This window comes from Lacerta agilis, chromosome Z (assembly GCF_009819535.1).
Source record: "Lacerta agilis isolate rLacAgi1 chromosome Z, rLacAgi1.pri, whole genome shotgun sequence".
NCBI lineage: Eukaryota > Metazoa > Chordata > Lepidosauria > Squamata > Lacertidae > Lacerta > Lacerta agilis.
This window is the reverse complement of record NC_046331.1, coordinates 12155335-12172455: the sequence shown is the minus strand read 5'-3', so window position 1 is coordinate 12172455 and position 17121 is coordinate 12155335. Positions and strand designations below refer to the sequence as shown.

Genomic DNA, 17121 nt, shown 5'->3' with positions numbered 1-17121 from the left:
GACTGGAACAGAGCTGTCTATCAGATTATGCACTTCTCTGAATCTTTGACAAATCAGAAACCACTGCATCTTCTCTCCATAGACACCTTCAGGTGGTTGGGAACAATCACCTGAAGATGTTTCCAAATGCACAGAAAGCGGACAGACAATTCCCCAAACTGCGTATCAGAAGCTCATCCTCTATTGGATTAAGTGAACAGGACTTACTTCCGTAGCTCAGCTCAAACTGAGAAATGGCCTCTCCCTTCTCTCCCATCTGCTGGGTTCCAGACTTGGGCTCCCTCTCTGGATTCTTTCCCAGCCCTTCGGTGCTGTTCAGGTTAGCATGGGAGCCGTAAACAGAATGGCTGCTCTCAGGACTGCTGGGGTCAAGCCCCCCACTGTCTTCAGGAGATCTAGAGAAGAAAGCGAAAGAGCACCAGCTTCAGGGAAGATCATTTCATGCAAGGATGGGAAAACCTCTTGCCTGGGGGGCTGAATGTGACCCTCCAGGCCTCTCTTTCTGGCTCTTGGAACTTGCCAAGCCACACTGGTCCTGCTTCACAGCCTCAGTATTTTTTTTTTTATTGCCTGGCTGGATTGTGTCCTTGTCTGGATGGAGAATAGTTAAGAGAAGTGTGTGCACAAGTATGTGCAGAAAACAGAAAGGTAAAAGCTTTTTTCTTGGTTGCTCTGTTTGTGCCTCAGGCTCCACCTGTCACTGGCATGTGGCCCTCGGAAGATTATTCAACAGCGCTCTTGGACTGCAAAAGATGACTGGCAGTGACTCTTTGGTTTGAGACAGTGGGCATTCCCAGTCCTACCTGGAGATTATGCCGGAGACTGAACCTGGGATCTTCTAAATGCAAAGCAGGTGCTTTATCACTGAGCCATGGCGTTTGCCCACAATGTGACAAGCAAAGCAGTTGAATTTAAGTGCAGTGCAGCACATCCTTACCTGCAAGGTCACCTTATGCTACATAAGCCCACTACTGCCACCGTTATAGGTACCATGTAATACCCATTCTCCATTTGTAAGAAATCAATATTCTACTGTGGCAGCACCTACACACTGGAACTCCCTGCTTATAGATTGAAGGCAGGCGCTTTCACTGTACTCTTTTGGGCACCTGCTAAAAACATTTTTATTTAGACATTCCTATCCAGATGTTTAGAAAGCTGATGTGAGCTTTAATCTGTTTTGAGCCCATTGTTACTTTATTTTAACATTTTGAAAGTCTCAAACTATTATTAATTTTCTTATTGATAATTTTATAGTTTTATCTTTTTCGTAAACCACTTTTGAGTGTGTGTTTTTCTACAACTGGGTGGTGTACAGTACAGTTCCGGTTTTCAGAGCTCATGCATGCACAGAAGCGCTAAATCGCACTTCACGCATGCACAGAAGCACCGAACTACAACCCGCGCGTACGCAGATGCGACGCTGCGGTTTGCGAACGCGCCTCCCGCACAGATCACGTTCGCAACCTGAGCGTCCACTGTAAACTTAAACAACGGCAGTTTTGTGCAGGTGGGGGAATAATAATTGAATGGGTGGGGGGAAACCCACCATTCCCGCTCTCCATTTATTTATTCCCCCACCCAGTGTGTTTTCCTCACTTCTCAAACTTTGGAAAGGCAGTGCAAGGGTTCTGGCAGCATCCCAGAGCCCTTGTGCCTCCTTCCCAAAGCCTGGCATGTCGCTTCCCAGGGTGTCTAAGGTCACAGGAGCTCCCAGAGCCCTCATGTGACTTTCCCAGTCCCTGGTATGCAGTCCTGCCTTGTGGGGGTGGGGAAGGGGGCAGTTCTGGGGGCACGATTTTGGCTTTGCACAAGGGACTCCCAGAACTGAACCCTCACATAAGTGGAAGGCCCACCATATCAATTTTACAAAATGAATAAAGCAAAATCTTTGTTTATTAAGCAGAAGATCTGATTGCACAACTACAGTCATTACTTTGGGAGGTGGGAGGACATTAAAGCTGTGAGGCTTACCTTTTGGTTTTTATCTGTGCCCCATTCATCTGCTGGCTTTCGTAGCAGGAGGCTGCTCCATTCCCACCAGCTCTCACAGCTTTCTCCCCAAACCCAGTCGAATCAGCTTTCCGGCTCTGCCGATCCACTAAGGGTCTCTGGCTGGAGAAGCTTCTCTTGGCCAGCTCCCTCTTCTCCCCCATGCCACTGCTGGAGAGATTGCCGTCCAGCTGGGCCTCGCCCTCCGAGATGGCACTGCCACCGCGCCTCTCCCGCCTCTCGCTGAAGTCGCTGCTCTCAGAGGCCGTCTCCCACTCCTCATTGGCATGGTCAGAGGAGTTCTGGTAGGGCAGCTCAGGAGACCTCCTGGTAGTGGCACCACCCCGATCCATCATGGTCAGCTTGGCTCTCCCTGGCCACTGGCAAGCTAGGAGGTTGGTTCCGCTGTCTTCCGGGTTCCACTGCCCCATGGACTCACGCTCCTGCCTCAAGCGCCTGAACCGGGGAGGCTTGTCCTGACGAGGTGGGCGGCGGCGGCGGAAAGGACGGTTCTCAGCATTCTCGGGATCACCCCCGTAATCCTCCTGGAAGTAGTGCCTCTTGTCTAATGGATCCTCCTCAATGGCCTGCCGGGTGAAGGAGTCTGGGTGCTTATATGAGTCTTGGCCATAGTCCCTCTCAGACAGGCGCCTGGCCCCAAAGGTGTCCAGAGGTGTGCCGTGGCTGTACTCCTGCCACGTGTTCCCCCCATTCCGGCCCTGCCACTGGGAAGGTTCCTTGGAAGCAAAGCCTCTTCGCCCATACCCGGAATTGCTAAGTCTCGGGGGTAGCGAGCGCCCGAAAGCTCGTGGGGCCCTCGCTCTGGCATCCAGGGTGCCTTGGTCATCCGAATAGATCTTGTTGGACCGCCAGGAGTCGCGGAAGTCTCCCTTCTTGAGGTCGCTCTCCTCCCTTTCTGCAAGGGAGCCCTCATTGCTGTTTTCAGAGCCCCGCTGGCGGCGGCGCTTGGGCAGCTCCTCATACTCTGAACCTTCGCTGTGGGTCTCACTGGCAATCCTGCGCCTAAGCTTCCCTCGTGGGAACTCTTCTGGCTGGTTGAATTCCCTCAGGGGCCGCCCTCTGCTACTTCGCTGAGCACTGCAGACGCCAGTGCTGTTGCTGTTGTAGGCAACCCGGCTACTGATGTTGCCACTGCCACAGCCCACAGCATTGCCACGGCCTCGGAAGGTGAACTCCCGGAAGCCACGACCACGTCCCTGGCCCCTTCCACCGAAGGCTTGTTCCTCATCAATAAATATCCAGTTGTTTCTTTTGGTGGGGGGCAAGTCGCTGGACTCCCTTGACTGAGGCTTGGCCTCCCAGACTTTCCCGTTTTTCTCCTCCTCCTCTTCCTCTTCCTCCTCTTCCTGCTCTTCCCCCTCCTCCTCCTTCTCCTCCTCCTCACATGGCTTCTCAGCTTCTTGGACCACTGTCCGAGAGGGGTACTTCTCGTCCAGCAAGTGGAAGCGGGCAGAATGGAGCAACGCAGCAGAATCATGGTCATCCTCCTCCTCCTCCTCCTCCTCCTGAGCCTTGTGAATCGGGGCCTTCTCCTTTGGTGGGGGAGGGACGGCCTCTTCACCATCTGCTTTCACCTTTTCCAGCTCTTTCTCCTTCTCTTCAACTTTGAGAGCCTTCAGGACCGGCTTCTTAATCGGGCCAGATCTTCGAGCCCTCCCTGTCTGCTCCTGGTGCTGCTGTTGCTGCTGGCTGCTGGCATTTCGGCTCTCAGAAGCCCACCCTGGCTTGGCAGTTGCCTGCTTGCTGGCAGGCCCGTCTTTCTTCCATGCCTCAGCACCAAAGGATTGCTCATCTCGGCAGGCCTCTTCATTTGCAGAAGCCGTCCCATCCGAGGATTTCTGATAATGGCTGGTATCCCAGCCATTGTACTCTGGCTTCTTATCGCTGTGGGCCAAGCTGGCTTCCAAGGAGGAGCTCCTCAGGTTGGTGTGGTGAGGGTCCGCAGTGCTAACGGAAGGGGCACACTCTTGATGTGGGAAGAGATTGTCTTGGCTCAGCCTTTGGGTGGAGCCGATGTAGCTGTCAAAATTGGCCTGGGGCTTCTTGTCGAAGATGTTTAAGTAATCTTCCCTGGAGGACTCCTCAAACAGGTCACGTGCAGGGTTGATGCTGGGGCTACGCGATGAGTAGGAGCTGTTGTTCCTGAAAAAGGAAAACGTCCCCCCACAAAAAAATTAAAAAATCGGTCAACAACTTGCGATGGCTTTAAAAGACAAGACAGGTTCATGGAGGATATGGCTATCAATGGCTACTAGCCACAACGGCTATGTACCACCTCCCCTGCTGGAGAGGATACACCATTTTTCTTGGACTCACTAGTGGAGAGAGTGTGGCTGGGTTCATGTCCTGCTTGAGGGCTTCCCATGAGAGCACCTGGTTGGCCAGCTGTGAGAAGGATGTTGGACTAGGTGGGCCTTTCATCTGATGCAGCAGGGCTTTCCTTATGTTCTTATCCTTCTAATATTCATATTCCTCTTCTCTCTCTCTCTCTCTCTCTCTCTCTCTCTCTCTCTGCATCCAAGATGCAGTGGTGGCCACCAACTTGGATGGTTTTAAGAGAGGATCAGACAAGCTCATAAAAAAGAAGGCAATCAATGGCCATGAGGGCTATGTTCTGCCTCCGAGTACCAGTTGCTGCTGCACCCCGGGCTTCCAAGCAGAGCATCTGGTTAGCCGCTGTAAGAACAGGATGCTAAACTAGGTTGGCTTTTGCTAGAGTTCTGTTTCAGCAAAAGCAAAGTGCATCCGCAGTTGGTCCAGATATTGGAAAGCTCCCAAGACCATCACCTGCCACTCTCACTCAATGCAATGAATGCTTATGATTTCAGGGGGCTGGGCCAGATGACCCTTGGAGTCTCCCTTCCAACTCTACAATTCTATCATTAATATGCTGTAATTATTGCTTTTCTTCTTGCCATCTAGGCACTGGGCACTTCTCAAAAGTGGAGTTCCCAGTTACTGGCAGAGCACATAGCGCAAGGGAGGCCTGCGGTATAGGCAGGCGGTGGAGGACTCGAATCCAGAGGCAATTTAGCGAAACAGCTTATTTTTTTAATTTAAAAAATGTTTATTGTTGGGAAAATCAGGATCATTCAGAATTCAAAAATATAAACGTCCCTACAGACTCCTTCTCCTAATTTCTCAGTGCTGGATAAACATGTTTCCCTTTCCTCAGGCAGTTTGAAAAGTCTGGAATATCATCACCATGGGGTGTATATCCAGTAGGTTGCAGCCTGATCCAAGCAAGGTGCTTCACAACAGGAGCACTGCCACCGTGCCAATGATTTACAAACAATCCCAGGTTCAGTCCCCAGCATGGCTGGCCTGAATCCCCGGAGAGCAGCTGCTAATCAGTGCAGGCAGTACTGAGTTAGGTGGACCAATGGATCCGACTCGGGATAAGGGAGTATCCTAGGTTTTAGGGGAAGGGCTGTAACTCAGTGGCAGAACTTTATGTGCAAAAGGTCCCAGGTTCAATGGCATCTCCAAGCAGGGCTAGGAGAGATCCTCGTCTGCAACCCAGAAGAACAGCTGCCGCATCAATTAAAACAATACCAAGCCCAGGGGCCTGAGTGTCCTCATGATGAGAGCACCTGGGCAGGTTTCCCCCTCACCTGGCGTGCAGTCCTTCGCTGGCCATGCCCTCTGTCTGTTTCAGGCGGGAAATGGGGCAGCCTTTGCCCTGAGAGGGAGTGTAGCTCTCCTGACCCCACACTGGTGGAGCGGTCTCCCCAGACACAGCTTTCCTCTCCTGCTGCATGGAGGGCTGGCTGTTCTGCTCCTTCGACAGGCAGCTGCTATTGGTCAGGGAATCCTGCTGGACCGCCGGCTTCATGGCCCCTGTTTAGGGACAGAAGGAGAGATAAGGAGAGGAGGCAATGGGAAGCTTGGGAGCCCAAACTGGGTTCTGAGGTAGAGGCACCCAGGAGGCCCCAGGATCAACCCCCAGCTTCTGTGTGTAGGGCTTGGAGAGACAGATGCACATGCACAAACCCCCCCTGTTGGTCAGTGAGCTACATGCATGAATAGTCTGACTAAGGTAGCATCCTGTGCTCATCTCACCCCGATGTAATGCCAGTCCCGAGATGCCCTCTACCTCTTTCCCTGGGGAAGGCATGAAGGCTAGCAACCTTTGAATAATTAACTGCATTTTGGAAAACAAACGAAGAAACCAAACCAAACAAACGAAGAAACCAAACCAAAAACTATTAGAACAGTGACAGCCACTAGTTTGCATGGCTTTAAAAGAAGATTAGACAAATATCTGAAAGATAAGGCTATTGATAGCTACTAGCCATAATGGCTACCTGCTACATCCAGTGTCAGAAGCAGTATGCCCCCAAATATTAAACATTTCTCAACGACCCTTACCTCTAAGGCTTTAGTGGGGAACAGGATTCAGCTGGAAGGCTTAAACCTTATCTCTCCCTCCCCCCCCCCCAATATCCTGCAAGTGGGTTTAACAAGTGGGTGGTACCTGTCAATCACCTGACCCTTACAATGACATCAGTGGACCAGCCTTTGCTCACATGGATTATCAGCTCATCACCATGGTTTACAAAGAGCTATAGAAAATGGAGTGTACTGGGAGCAAGAGGAAAATGAAAGCAGGCAATCAGCTATAAACCATGGTTTGCCTGTATGAAAGCTAAACCATAGTTGCATTCTAACTCCTGGTTAGCACAAACTGTGATTTGATGCAATTTAACTACCGTAAGCACTGGTGTTTTCTTCCTTTTAAGAAAACATTACCTGAGGGATGAAGGGCTGAGGGGTAGAAATCCACCGGGGGGTGACCCTGGACCATGCGAGGGTCCATGTAGGAAGGCATCATCATCCAACGGGGGTCAAAGCCCAGCATCTGTGGATGTGGTGGATAGAAGGTCCGCTGAGGGTGGGAGGAGGGAGGATAGACCTGGGACTGCGGCCAGCTCTGCATTTTGTACAGCTGGTCCTTAAGAGGGAGAGATAAAAGTAAATGGGCATGGAGTGCAGTTGCCTGCATAGCCCCTGAATAGAAACCATGATGTTGGACTCCCTAATCCCATACTTCTATGCCTCTGGGTTAAATCAGGTTAAACCCCCATTGGCATCTCCAGTTGGCAGAAAGTCTCCTTGCCTGAAATCCTGGAGAGGCACTGCCAGTCAGTGTTGACAATACTGACCTGGATGGACCAATGGTCTGGCTCTATGAGGACTGAAATCTTACTCTATTTTTAGGCAATAGTCAGGGCTTTGCATGCAAAAGGTGCCAGAGTAGTTTAACAATCCACCCATACTCCCAAGCACTTTGAACTTTCATGGCTTCCCTCAAAGAACTGTAGTTTGTTGTTAGAATTTATTCCAGAGCTACAATTCCCAGAGTGGTTTAACAATCAGTCCCTCTCCCTAGGGAACTCTGGGAGTGGTAGTTCTGTGAGGGGAAAACAGGGGTGCCCCTAACAACTCTCAGCACCACTAAACTACAGTTCCCGGGATTCTCTGGGTGAAGCCATGACTCTTAAGGGTTGTGAGAGTTGTTATGATACCCCTACTCCCCTCAGTGGGATACAATTTCCAGAGTGGTCAAGCCCTCTATCCCAGGAACAGGGAGGTGGTCTCCTAACAACTGTCAGCACCCCTTAGCAAGCCACGGGATTATTTGGGGGAGGCCATGACTGGTGAAGAAGTACCATAATGCTTAAAATATACAGTGCGGCTGTGGCAACATAACATGAGAGAGAGTTCTCCCCTGTGGTGCATAGACACACCCCTCCAAGATGAACGGCGTGTTTGGCGCAGTGGAGGTTCTTACATGCTGTTGCTGCTGCCGCTGGAATCGTGGGGGAAGCAGTTTTGGGTACTTGCTGAATTCCTGTGCGGGGGACACGGCTTCTCGGAGCTCCTCCTCACTGCTGCTCCGGTGTGCTGCCGACGTGGCCAGAGTTTCCTCCTCCAGGTAAGCAGGAGGGGAAGAAGTTTCCTGGGCATGAAACTCAGGGTTTGCTGAGGAGGAGGAGGAGAGAGAAAAGTCCTCTTAATAAAGATTCTCCAGGTGAAGCACCTCTCGGTTGGCCCAGTTGCCCTCCCCTCGCCCCCAAAAGCAGGGTATCTGTTTTGCACGCAAAGGGCCCTTGGTTCAATTCCCGGCATCTCTAGGTAGGGCTGGCTGGGGAACATTCTCTTTCTCAAACTCTGGAGAGCTGTTGCCAACCAGTGTAGGTAATACTGAGCCAGAGGGACCAATGGTTTGCTTCAGTGTATGATAGCTCCTATGGCCTCCCATGAATCCAGCCAGTGCAGCCCTACCTCTCCGGGTGGCATGGCTGTTCTCTGGCGGGCTGACCATCTCCACGATGGCGGGCCTGGGCTCTTCGTTCTCCACGTGCTTGTGGCTATCTCCAGCTTTCTGTGCCAGCTTGCACTTCTGATCCAGCTCCTTCAGCTTGGCAGCGCAAGCGGCCAGTCGCTCCTCCCGCGCTCGCCGCTCCTCCTCCTCCCGCCGCCTACGGGCCCGTTCGACAGCCTCGGACATCTCAGAGTGGACAAACTTCTGCCTCAGGGGGAGCTTCTCCTCTTTGTCCTCAGAAGACTGCTGCCGGAGGCCCCCCAGTGAAGGTTTCTAGCACAGGAGGCAGGGAGGGGGGTGAAGAGTAAGAAGGTCCTTATAGTGGTGAACCGCAGTTCAAAGGCACTCGCGCCAAGGAGAGGGAAAATATGTACCAACATCTCCACGCCAAGCAGGAGAAATCTGCAAAGCTGGGAAATGTGCTCCCTTCTCTTATGTTTATTTGTTCAGGTATCTATACACCACATTTTTGTACCTTCCTATATACACAAAAATGAAAGGCTGCATCCCACAACCCTCACTGGAAAATCTGTAGTGCCTGAATTTGCATTAAGTCAGGGTGAGGTAGGGGAGCACGGCAGTGAGGGAAGGAATGCGGAAATACAAAAGGGCCTGTGGAACAGAAGGCAGGTGGCTTCATAACGAGGCGGAAGACGAAAAAGGTGCTCAGTAGTTGCAAAGTGTGGGAGGAGGAAGACGCAGGTCACAATGAAGTTGGTTTGTGTGCGGGGAGAGTTGCAAAAAAGGGATTGGGAGGAGGCACAGACGTGGGGTGAAGGTGAAAACAGGGGTGCGAAGTAGGATTGCAAACCAGAAGAAAGAAGTGGCTTCAAAAATAGGGCTGGGAAGGTGAACAAGTGGGTTCAGTAGTTACATGGGAGCAGGAACGGAAGCTCTAGGGGGTTAATGTGGAGGGAGTTGCAAGGGGGTTGGTGAGCAAAGCAAGCAGGGACCCAGCCCCTAGTATAACATACAAGCATAATACTGTGGCACAGAGCATAAAGTAATAGCAACCCATGTATGTATGTGATAGCATGTTCATACATGTGCACAGCTGAATGTGCAGTGAAATGAGCAATAGATAAATAAGTAGGTTGTGTAACTGATTTATATATACTGAATATTCTTTTTTCCTGTTCATTTTTAATCATTTTTGCATTTCTACTTTCTATATTGAATTTGTGTAGTAAAAACGAAAAAAAAAGAACAAGGGGGAAACTAAAAAGAACAAAAACAACATTGCAATAGCGTCAATAAAAATGTTCAGTCAAAAATGAATGAATGGCACACTAACATAGCAGTTAATAGCAAGCCACCTTGCTGAGCAAGCCCACCATACCTGATAGTCTGAAAGGGGAGCCCAGCCATTCACTTTCCCTGAGGGAGGCAAGTTATCTGGTCCTTTACGGATTGGCCGAGACAGGCCAACCAAGTCGCCCCAGTTCTTTGCTTCTTCTGGGGGGTGCCTGGCCTCTGTGCTGTCTGCCGAGCTCATGGAGAGCTGCCGCTGCCTTCTGGGGTCCCAGGTGTTCCTGCCAATTAAGGCACACTGGATGTTAAAACAGCACCAACTGGACTTCAAGCTCTCTCTCTCTCTGGACTTCAAGCTCTCTCTCTCTCTCTCACACACACACACACTATATCTATCTATCTATCTATCTATCTATCTATCTATCCATATCTACACATATATACACCCCATCAAGCCATACAGAGGCTCATCAGGACCTAAAGAGAAGTGGAAAATCTTCTTCAAACCTGCCACTGCAGAGAAAGGCAAAGTACAATGGGGCAGAGCATCTGCTTTGATTGCAGAAGGTGCTAGGTTCAACTCCCAGCTTCTTTAGGCAGAGCTAGGGGGGGTCCCTTGTCTAAAAACCCTGGAGAGCTGCTGCCAGTGAGCATAGACAATATGAAGCTAGATGGACCCTTTCTCTGACCTTCCTGTTTTTAGCCAAGAAAGGCTGTAGCTCAGTAGCAGGACATCTGCTTTGCCTGCAGGAGGCCCCAGGTTCAATCCCTGGCTTCTCCAAATAAGGCTGAGAGAGGCTCCAGCCTCAAACCCTGGAGTTGCTGCCAGTCAGTGCAGATAATATGGAGCTGGACTGACCATTTCTCTGAACAGGTATAAGGCAGCTTCCTATGTTCCTATCAACTGCAGTTGTTGGGGACAGGAGTGGAGGAGGCCTTCTACATCGGGGTGGGGGTACCTCAAGCCCTTAGGACTCTCCCAATGCCACACACTCCTGTTCCCCATCCAATCATACCCCTCAGCTGCTCTGCCTTTGACTACTTCTGCCTGGATAGAATGTCCTGCAACTGTGATAATGTGGCTTGCTTGCCTGGTTGGAAAGATGGGGGGGGGCAGTGTATACGTGTAGAGACGCCTCTGCAAGGCAAACTCGCCAAGAAAGGTGAGAGTCACCTCCATTGCTCTGTCCACTTTTTCATATGGTCACATGCACCCCTGGCATGCAGCCCCCAGAGAACTGCACATAAGGAAAGGCTGCAGCATTTGGGACTTTAGAGTTTAGAGAAAAGTCAAAGAAGAGATAACATGAATGAAGTTCATTAAACTTTGCATGGCATGAAGAAAGTGGGCGGAGAAAAACTGTTCTCCCTCGTAACAATGGAGGCATCCAATGAAGCTGAATGTTGGATGAATCAGGACAGATAAAAGACCTTCACAGATCACACAGTTGAACTATAGAACTTGCTCCTGCAGGAGGCAGTGGTGGCCACCAATTAGGATGGCTTTAAAACAGGATTGGACAAATTCATGGATAAGAAGGCAATCAACAGCTGTGGTGCCTCTGCTCTGTCTCCATGGTCAGAGGCACCAATGCTTTCGAAAATCAGTTGGGAAACCACAAAAGGGGAGAGGGCTCTTGTGCTCAGGTCGTGCTTGCAGGTTTCCTCACAGGAATCCAGTTAGCAACTGTGACAAAAGGATGTCAGACTAGATAAGACAAATGAGAGCATGGCCCTCCGGCTGAAAAATACTCCCTCCTCCTGCTCTAAGTGCAAAGCAGGCCTCACTACCTACTGCCTCTCTCATCCACATTCATGGGCACAGCAACCTCTCTCTGTGTTGCTTGAAGGAGGCCCACTAAGCTGCGGATTCCCTGTCCCACCACTGCTCTTACCATTTTGGCCTCCCGTCCTTATGAGTCTCCTCCTCCTCTTCATCTTCACTGAACTTCAGTTTCTCAGAGTAATCCACTTCGTCATGGATCCCTGCAACAGCAACAAAAGAGATAGAGGGTGGTTAGCTCACTTCCCTGAAGTTATATTATGCACATCCTACGTCTGGCTGGACCTGTCACTGAAAACCAACAGGACACAAAAGGCTAAAGATCTCAGAAACCAGCTCTGCAGTAACTCAGAGGAGCAGGGCTTTTAGTATAGTGCCCATGTTCTGTGGAATAGCATTCCTCTTACTATACAACAGGCGCCCGCCATCTCCACTTCTCAGAAAGAGCGGAAGGCATTTTTGTACCAACATTCTTTCCCAGCTGGATAAAAGGGTCTTTACTACAAATGTTCACTGATTAAGGGTTTTAGTCTTGTTTTAAATGTATTTTTCATTTCTATATTTTTAACTTCTTTAATTACCTTATGCGTAAATTGCCTTGAGCTGGCAATTTATAAGGCGGTTAATGGTAATAATAACAAAAAATATCAGCATGGCCCCTGGATTCCCTCCCACTGCATATAGCGTGCACTGCTTAGGGACTGTTAAAATATTAAGCTGTTCAGAAATGCTTTTAAATAAACAAACAAAAATAGTGAACTACCCTACTGGTTTGGCACTAGAGAAAGATGTCACCACCTTCCACCAATACAATGCTTTGGGTTTTTTATTTTTGTTTTACTATAATCACGAGTGGGCAGAGGGAGAAGGGACCCATGTGAGCCACCAAGGGAAGGGGGGGAAGGGGACCCAGAAATTGAACACTACAGCCTGGCCACAGAGCCCAAACTCACACAAGCAGGCCTTTTACCTGCCCATCCATCGTCTGCGTCATTATCAAGTTCATCCAGCCCCTTCAGGTTCTCTGCGTTGATGATAGTGGGCCGGGGAACCCGCTCCCCTTGCGGCCGGGCAGGGCGCAAGACCCCAAGCCTGTTTTCTTTTCTGTGGAGTGCAAGGCAGAAAGACATTGTGTGACTGCAAAGGAAGCGTGCACAGCTGACAAAGGTACAGGGTGAGCCGCCTGAAGTAAGCGGCGAGGGCTTGTGCAGCAAACAAGGAACGCTTCAGCCTATGGCATTTCCGAAACGTAAATAGCACCCACCGCTTGGAAGGTATCATTGCCATCATCATCAATCATCATTATAACCCCTTTAATCACATGGGATCGCAGAGTGATGTACAAACAAAACAAAATACACAAATGGGATGTGAGCAGCAGGGTTAAACCCTCTTCCCATTGCCATGGCTGTAATTCAATCACCTTCCCCCCCCCCCCATTTTTAACCAGAGAAGAAGTATGTAGTGTCTCTTTTCTTGGCCAACCTGGAATACTCCAACACCTATCAGTCCTGGCCAGTATGGCTATCTTGGACTACATCCCTTAGCCCTGGCTAGCCCAGTCATTTTTGGACTAATACTCCCATCAGTCTTGACCAACACAGCTGTCTTGGACTATAACTCTCACCAGTCACGACCAGCGCTGCAAAGGCTCAGCTGCTGTGACAGATGAGCCAGTTGTTCTGATAATGCTCCTTGCCTTTAAAGAACTTAAGAAAAGCTTTGCTGGATCAGGGCCATGGCCCATCCAGTCCAGCATCCTCTTCTCACAGTGGCCAGCCATATTCCTGTGGGAAACAGGCAAGCAGGACTCAAGCAAAAGAGCACTCTCCCTTCCTGTGGTCTCCAGCACTACTGGTGTTGGAAACAGAACACAGCCATCATAGCTGGTAGCAACTGACATGAATCTGTCTAACTAGCAACAGCCTTACCCATCTTGGTCATTGGTCTGATATTGTCTGAAAGGGACACGGGGCTCCAGGCGAAACTGTGGGAGGGGGAAGGACCCGCGGTCCACTGGCCCAGGAGTCTCAGATGGCTGGTTTGAGCACATCTGGAAAGAAATGAACAAGAGTTCAAAGAGTTCAAAACTCAAAAGTTCAAAACACAAGTGTCAAAAGAGACATCAAGAAGGAGAAGACTCACGAAAGCTGGTAGCATGTCATGGTAAGTTGGGGGTTGGTAGGCATTGGCCGTGAACTGCGAAGCCCCCTTGCGGATCGGCTGAGTTGAGCGGAGAGAGGGCTCCTTAAGGTCACTAGAGTTTGCTGAGGAGGGGGCTCCGTCTCCTGCGCTGGAGGTCTTGCAGCCCAGCTCAGCCAGGGAGGCGGTCAAAGATGCAGCAGGGGTTATATTTCTGCCACCGCCCTCCCTCCAACTCGTGACATCTGTGTGGAGGGGAAAACACAGTTCTAAGATGAACGTTATTATTAATAATAATAATAATAATAATAATAATAATAATAAAAATTTTGTATACTGCCATATACCCACAGGTCTCAGGGCAGTTCACAGGATAAAATCACAATATAAAAACACAAAATACATAATCAAAATAAAAACAAAGAGAACCTGATAACCTCCCTCCCTAACACATTTTAAAAGGGCATTGGATGTGAATGTTAAAGAGGAATATTTCTGTCTGGCTGCTGCAGCTGCTGCTCCTACTAGGAAATATAAAGAACAGTTTGTTTGCTTTGAAAATGAAATGGTTGCATTGTTACTACTTATCAACTCCCATGCTCTTAACTCAATCCACAGGTAACATTTGAAACATTAAGGCAGTGTTTGCCAGCCTGGTGCCCACTAGAAATTTTAGACTGCAACTGCCAAGACCCAGCCAACATGGCCAAGAGTCAGGGTTGATGCGGACATATAGTCTACAACATCTGGAGGGAATCAGTTTGGGAAAGGCTGCTTTATAATGGAAAACAGCAGCCATGGACCCTTATATCAGAGATGGGGAGCCAATGGAACTCAAGATATTATTGGACTATAATTCCCATCATCCCTGGCCATTGAGGGCTGATGGGAACTGGAGTCCAACAGTATCAGGAGGGCTGCAGGGTCCCCACCTCTGCCTTATATGAATGTATATGAAAGCCTTGAATCTTGCAGGGAGTACGGTGGAGATAAGATATGTTGAATTCAGAATGTTGGCTGCTATATTAATGGGAAATGTCAACTCTTGGGAGTTCCACATTGTGAAAATGGCAAATAAACTCTGCTTCAGAACTAGCAAAATATACCACTATCTGGACACACAGCTGAGTTTTTCAAAGGTTCCTATCAAGGGAAGCTGGTCAGCAGGGAAGGTGGGGCAGAGCCCTACCAGAAGCATTTTTTCTGTACTATAATCCACAGCATTAGCCCAACAGTCCTGGGTCTCCACCCTCCCCACCCCAGCCCCAGCCCTATTCATACACTTCCTATAATTCAGAGACTCCCTGGAGTATTTGCTGTCCATTTCCTCTGCTGGCCAATAACAGCTGTGCACAATACAGTAAATCACAAACATCACTATGGCCAACAGGTTCCACCTTTCACTCTTGTCTCCAAGTGGAGAAGGGGGAGGTGGAGGTGCCAAGTGTCCACCGTACCCTTGTAAGAGACGAGGACAGGGAGAAAACACCAAAACAAGCCAGTTGTCCCCTAGGCCACCCACCAGGTCCATGTTCCTAGTGTTGTCTTTTCCATCTTACATTTCCATATCTTGTGTTCCAGTACTCAACAAAACATTTCCACCTCTCTGCAAAATCAACAACCTGAAACCTTCCTTCTCTTCTTTGAACAAGTTTGATTAACTTATCCATTTCTGTCCGATTCCATATATCTTATGAACAAATTCCTTTCTTCTTTGGAGCTGGCTGGCACTTCTGTTTCTTGGTCCACACTGGGTTAGCAGCTACCAACAAGATGTATTCTTATGATTTCAGGTTTGTAACCATTTCATCCCCAATTACATTAAAACAGAATCAATACTGGGCTGAGTCTCAAGAGTGGTTCCTATTACATTAGAGTTACAGCCTATACTATCTGCCTTCAATGATTAGTTATGAACGGGCATTCCCACCATGTATGGAGAAAAATGTGCATTTCCAGCATTTAAATCAATTTACTGTGAATATTCCATTCAATCTTGCAAGTGCCAAGTACCACCTTCAGGAGCAATTTAGGCCCTATCCACGCTATACATTTAAAGGAGCATCATAGCACTTTAAACAGTCATGGCTTCCCCAAAAGCATCTTGGGAAGTGTGGATTGTTAAGGTCGCTGTGTGTTGTTCAGAGACCCCTATTCCCACACAAAGCTAAAAAATACCAGAGGCTTAGTAATCAGTCCCTCTTCCCAGGGAACTCTAAGAACTGCAGTTTTGTTATGAAAGTAAGGGCCTCCTAACAGCTCTCAAAACTTAACAAACTACAGCTCCCAGAATCCTTGGGGGGAAAGCCATGGTTGTTTAAAGTGGTAGGATACTGCTTAATAAATAGTGCAGATGGGGCATTATATTGCGTCACTGAGGTGTTTGAACATCTATGTGCACATCTGAGGCCAGGAAATGAGTCTGCTACAGTGAGAAGAAGAGAAGATGAGTTTGGATTTGATATCCCGCTTTATCACTACCCGAAGGAGTCTCAAAGCGGCTAACATTCTCCTTTCCCTTCCTCCCCCACAACAAACACTCTGTGAGGTGAGTGGGGCTGAGAGACTTCAGAGAAGTGTGACTAGCCCAAGGTCACCCAGCAGCTGCATGTGGAGGAGCAGAGACGCGAACCCAGTTCACCAGATTGCAAGTCTACCACTCTTAACCACTACACCACACTAGCTCCTACTGTTTACATACTCTGGGGGCGGAGGCTTGGTCCGGGCCCATACGACGGATCTAAGACGCCCTTTTCTTTGCCAGCCTTGTCCTGCTTGCCAGCTGCTTTCAGCGTTGGAAACTCCTCGGGAGAGAAGGATAACTGTCGGCTTGAGGCCCTTGAACCTGATGAGAGGGGAGACAGAGGGACATGGTGATCAGGCAGAGAGGTTGGGGCTCCATGCTCCAAAAACTATCCCTCCTTCTTCGCTGGAGAGACAAAACCAGAAGAACAAAATACGCACAACGGCCTATATGTTATGGCAACTTCCGTTTCATGTGCTTTTGAGGCACGTGTAACCACTGACAAGCGTACCCTTTTCAGCCCCAGAAGGGGGTAGGGTTATGTGCGCCCCACCAACATGTGCAATGACCCAGAACACAACCTCTGCGCCAACAGGGAGTTGCCTATACTTACCACCTTCTGGTCCGGCTGGCTTTCCATTCAGCTGTGCCCATGACTTTGGTCCACCTGGCACTGAATTTGTACTCTGTGGAAGAAGGCAAAAAGGGAATTAAGAAGAGTCCAGCTGGATCAGGACCTGACAGCTTTGGGACAACATGAATGGGCAGACTAGCAACCCATGTCCAAGAGAGTTGAGCAGACAAGAAAAGCAGCACTTTTCAATCAAAGATGTCATGTGCATGGGGCATGAAAAACCAGTATGATTCTCTCACCTCCTGGCTGATTGACTGCGTCAGCTTCTGTAAACTGGAGACAGATTTCTGCAAATCCTGCTGCGGCAGCAACTCCTGCGGCTGTGCGGCCGTGGCACTGGAACTGGGGGAAGGCAAGAACAGGGGAGAGTTAAAACACTGCACATGCTATGTGGGCCAAGCCCCAAAATCAAGACCAGCTCAAAAGAATCTGCCATTAAGCCACAA

The 17121-nt window shown here is 49.3% G+C and overlaps 1 protein-coding gene across 13 annotated transcripts in view; it reads right to left on the bottom strand.

The window, feature by feature from the left end:
- The window catches only part of PRRC2B (proline rich coiled-coil 2B), a 64809-nt gene that overhangs the window by 26483 nt on the left and 21205 nt on the right, over positions 1-17121 (bottom strand). For all 13 annotated transcript variants that reach the window (XM_033138404.1, XM_033138403.1, XM_033138392.1 and 10 more), the window contains exons 4-17: positions 16915-17017; positions 16655-16727; positions 16219-16362; positions 13521-13762; positions 13307-13428; positions 12346-12479; positions 11488-11578; positions 9681-9873; positions 8302-8614; positions 7808-7998; positions 6766-6967; positions 5628-5853; positions 1975-4155; positions 208-395 (exon numbers count right to left, since the gene is read on the bottom strand). In XM_033138404.1, the coding sequence (XP_032994295.1) occupies positions 208-395; positions 1975-4155; positions 5628-5853; positions 6766-6967; positions 7808-7998; positions 8302-8614; positions 9681-9873; positions 11488-11578; positions 12346-12479; positions 13307-13428; positions 13521-13762; positions 16219-16362; positions 16655-16727; positions 16915-17017 (4403 nt within the window). The remainder of the gene's footprint in view (positions 1-207; positions 396-1974; positions 4156-5627; positions 5854-6765; positions 6968-7807; positions 7999-8301; positions 8615-9680; positions 9874-11487; positions 11579-12345; positions 12480-13306; positions 13429-13520; positions 13763-16218; positions 16363-16654; positions 16728-16914; positions 17018-17121) is intronic.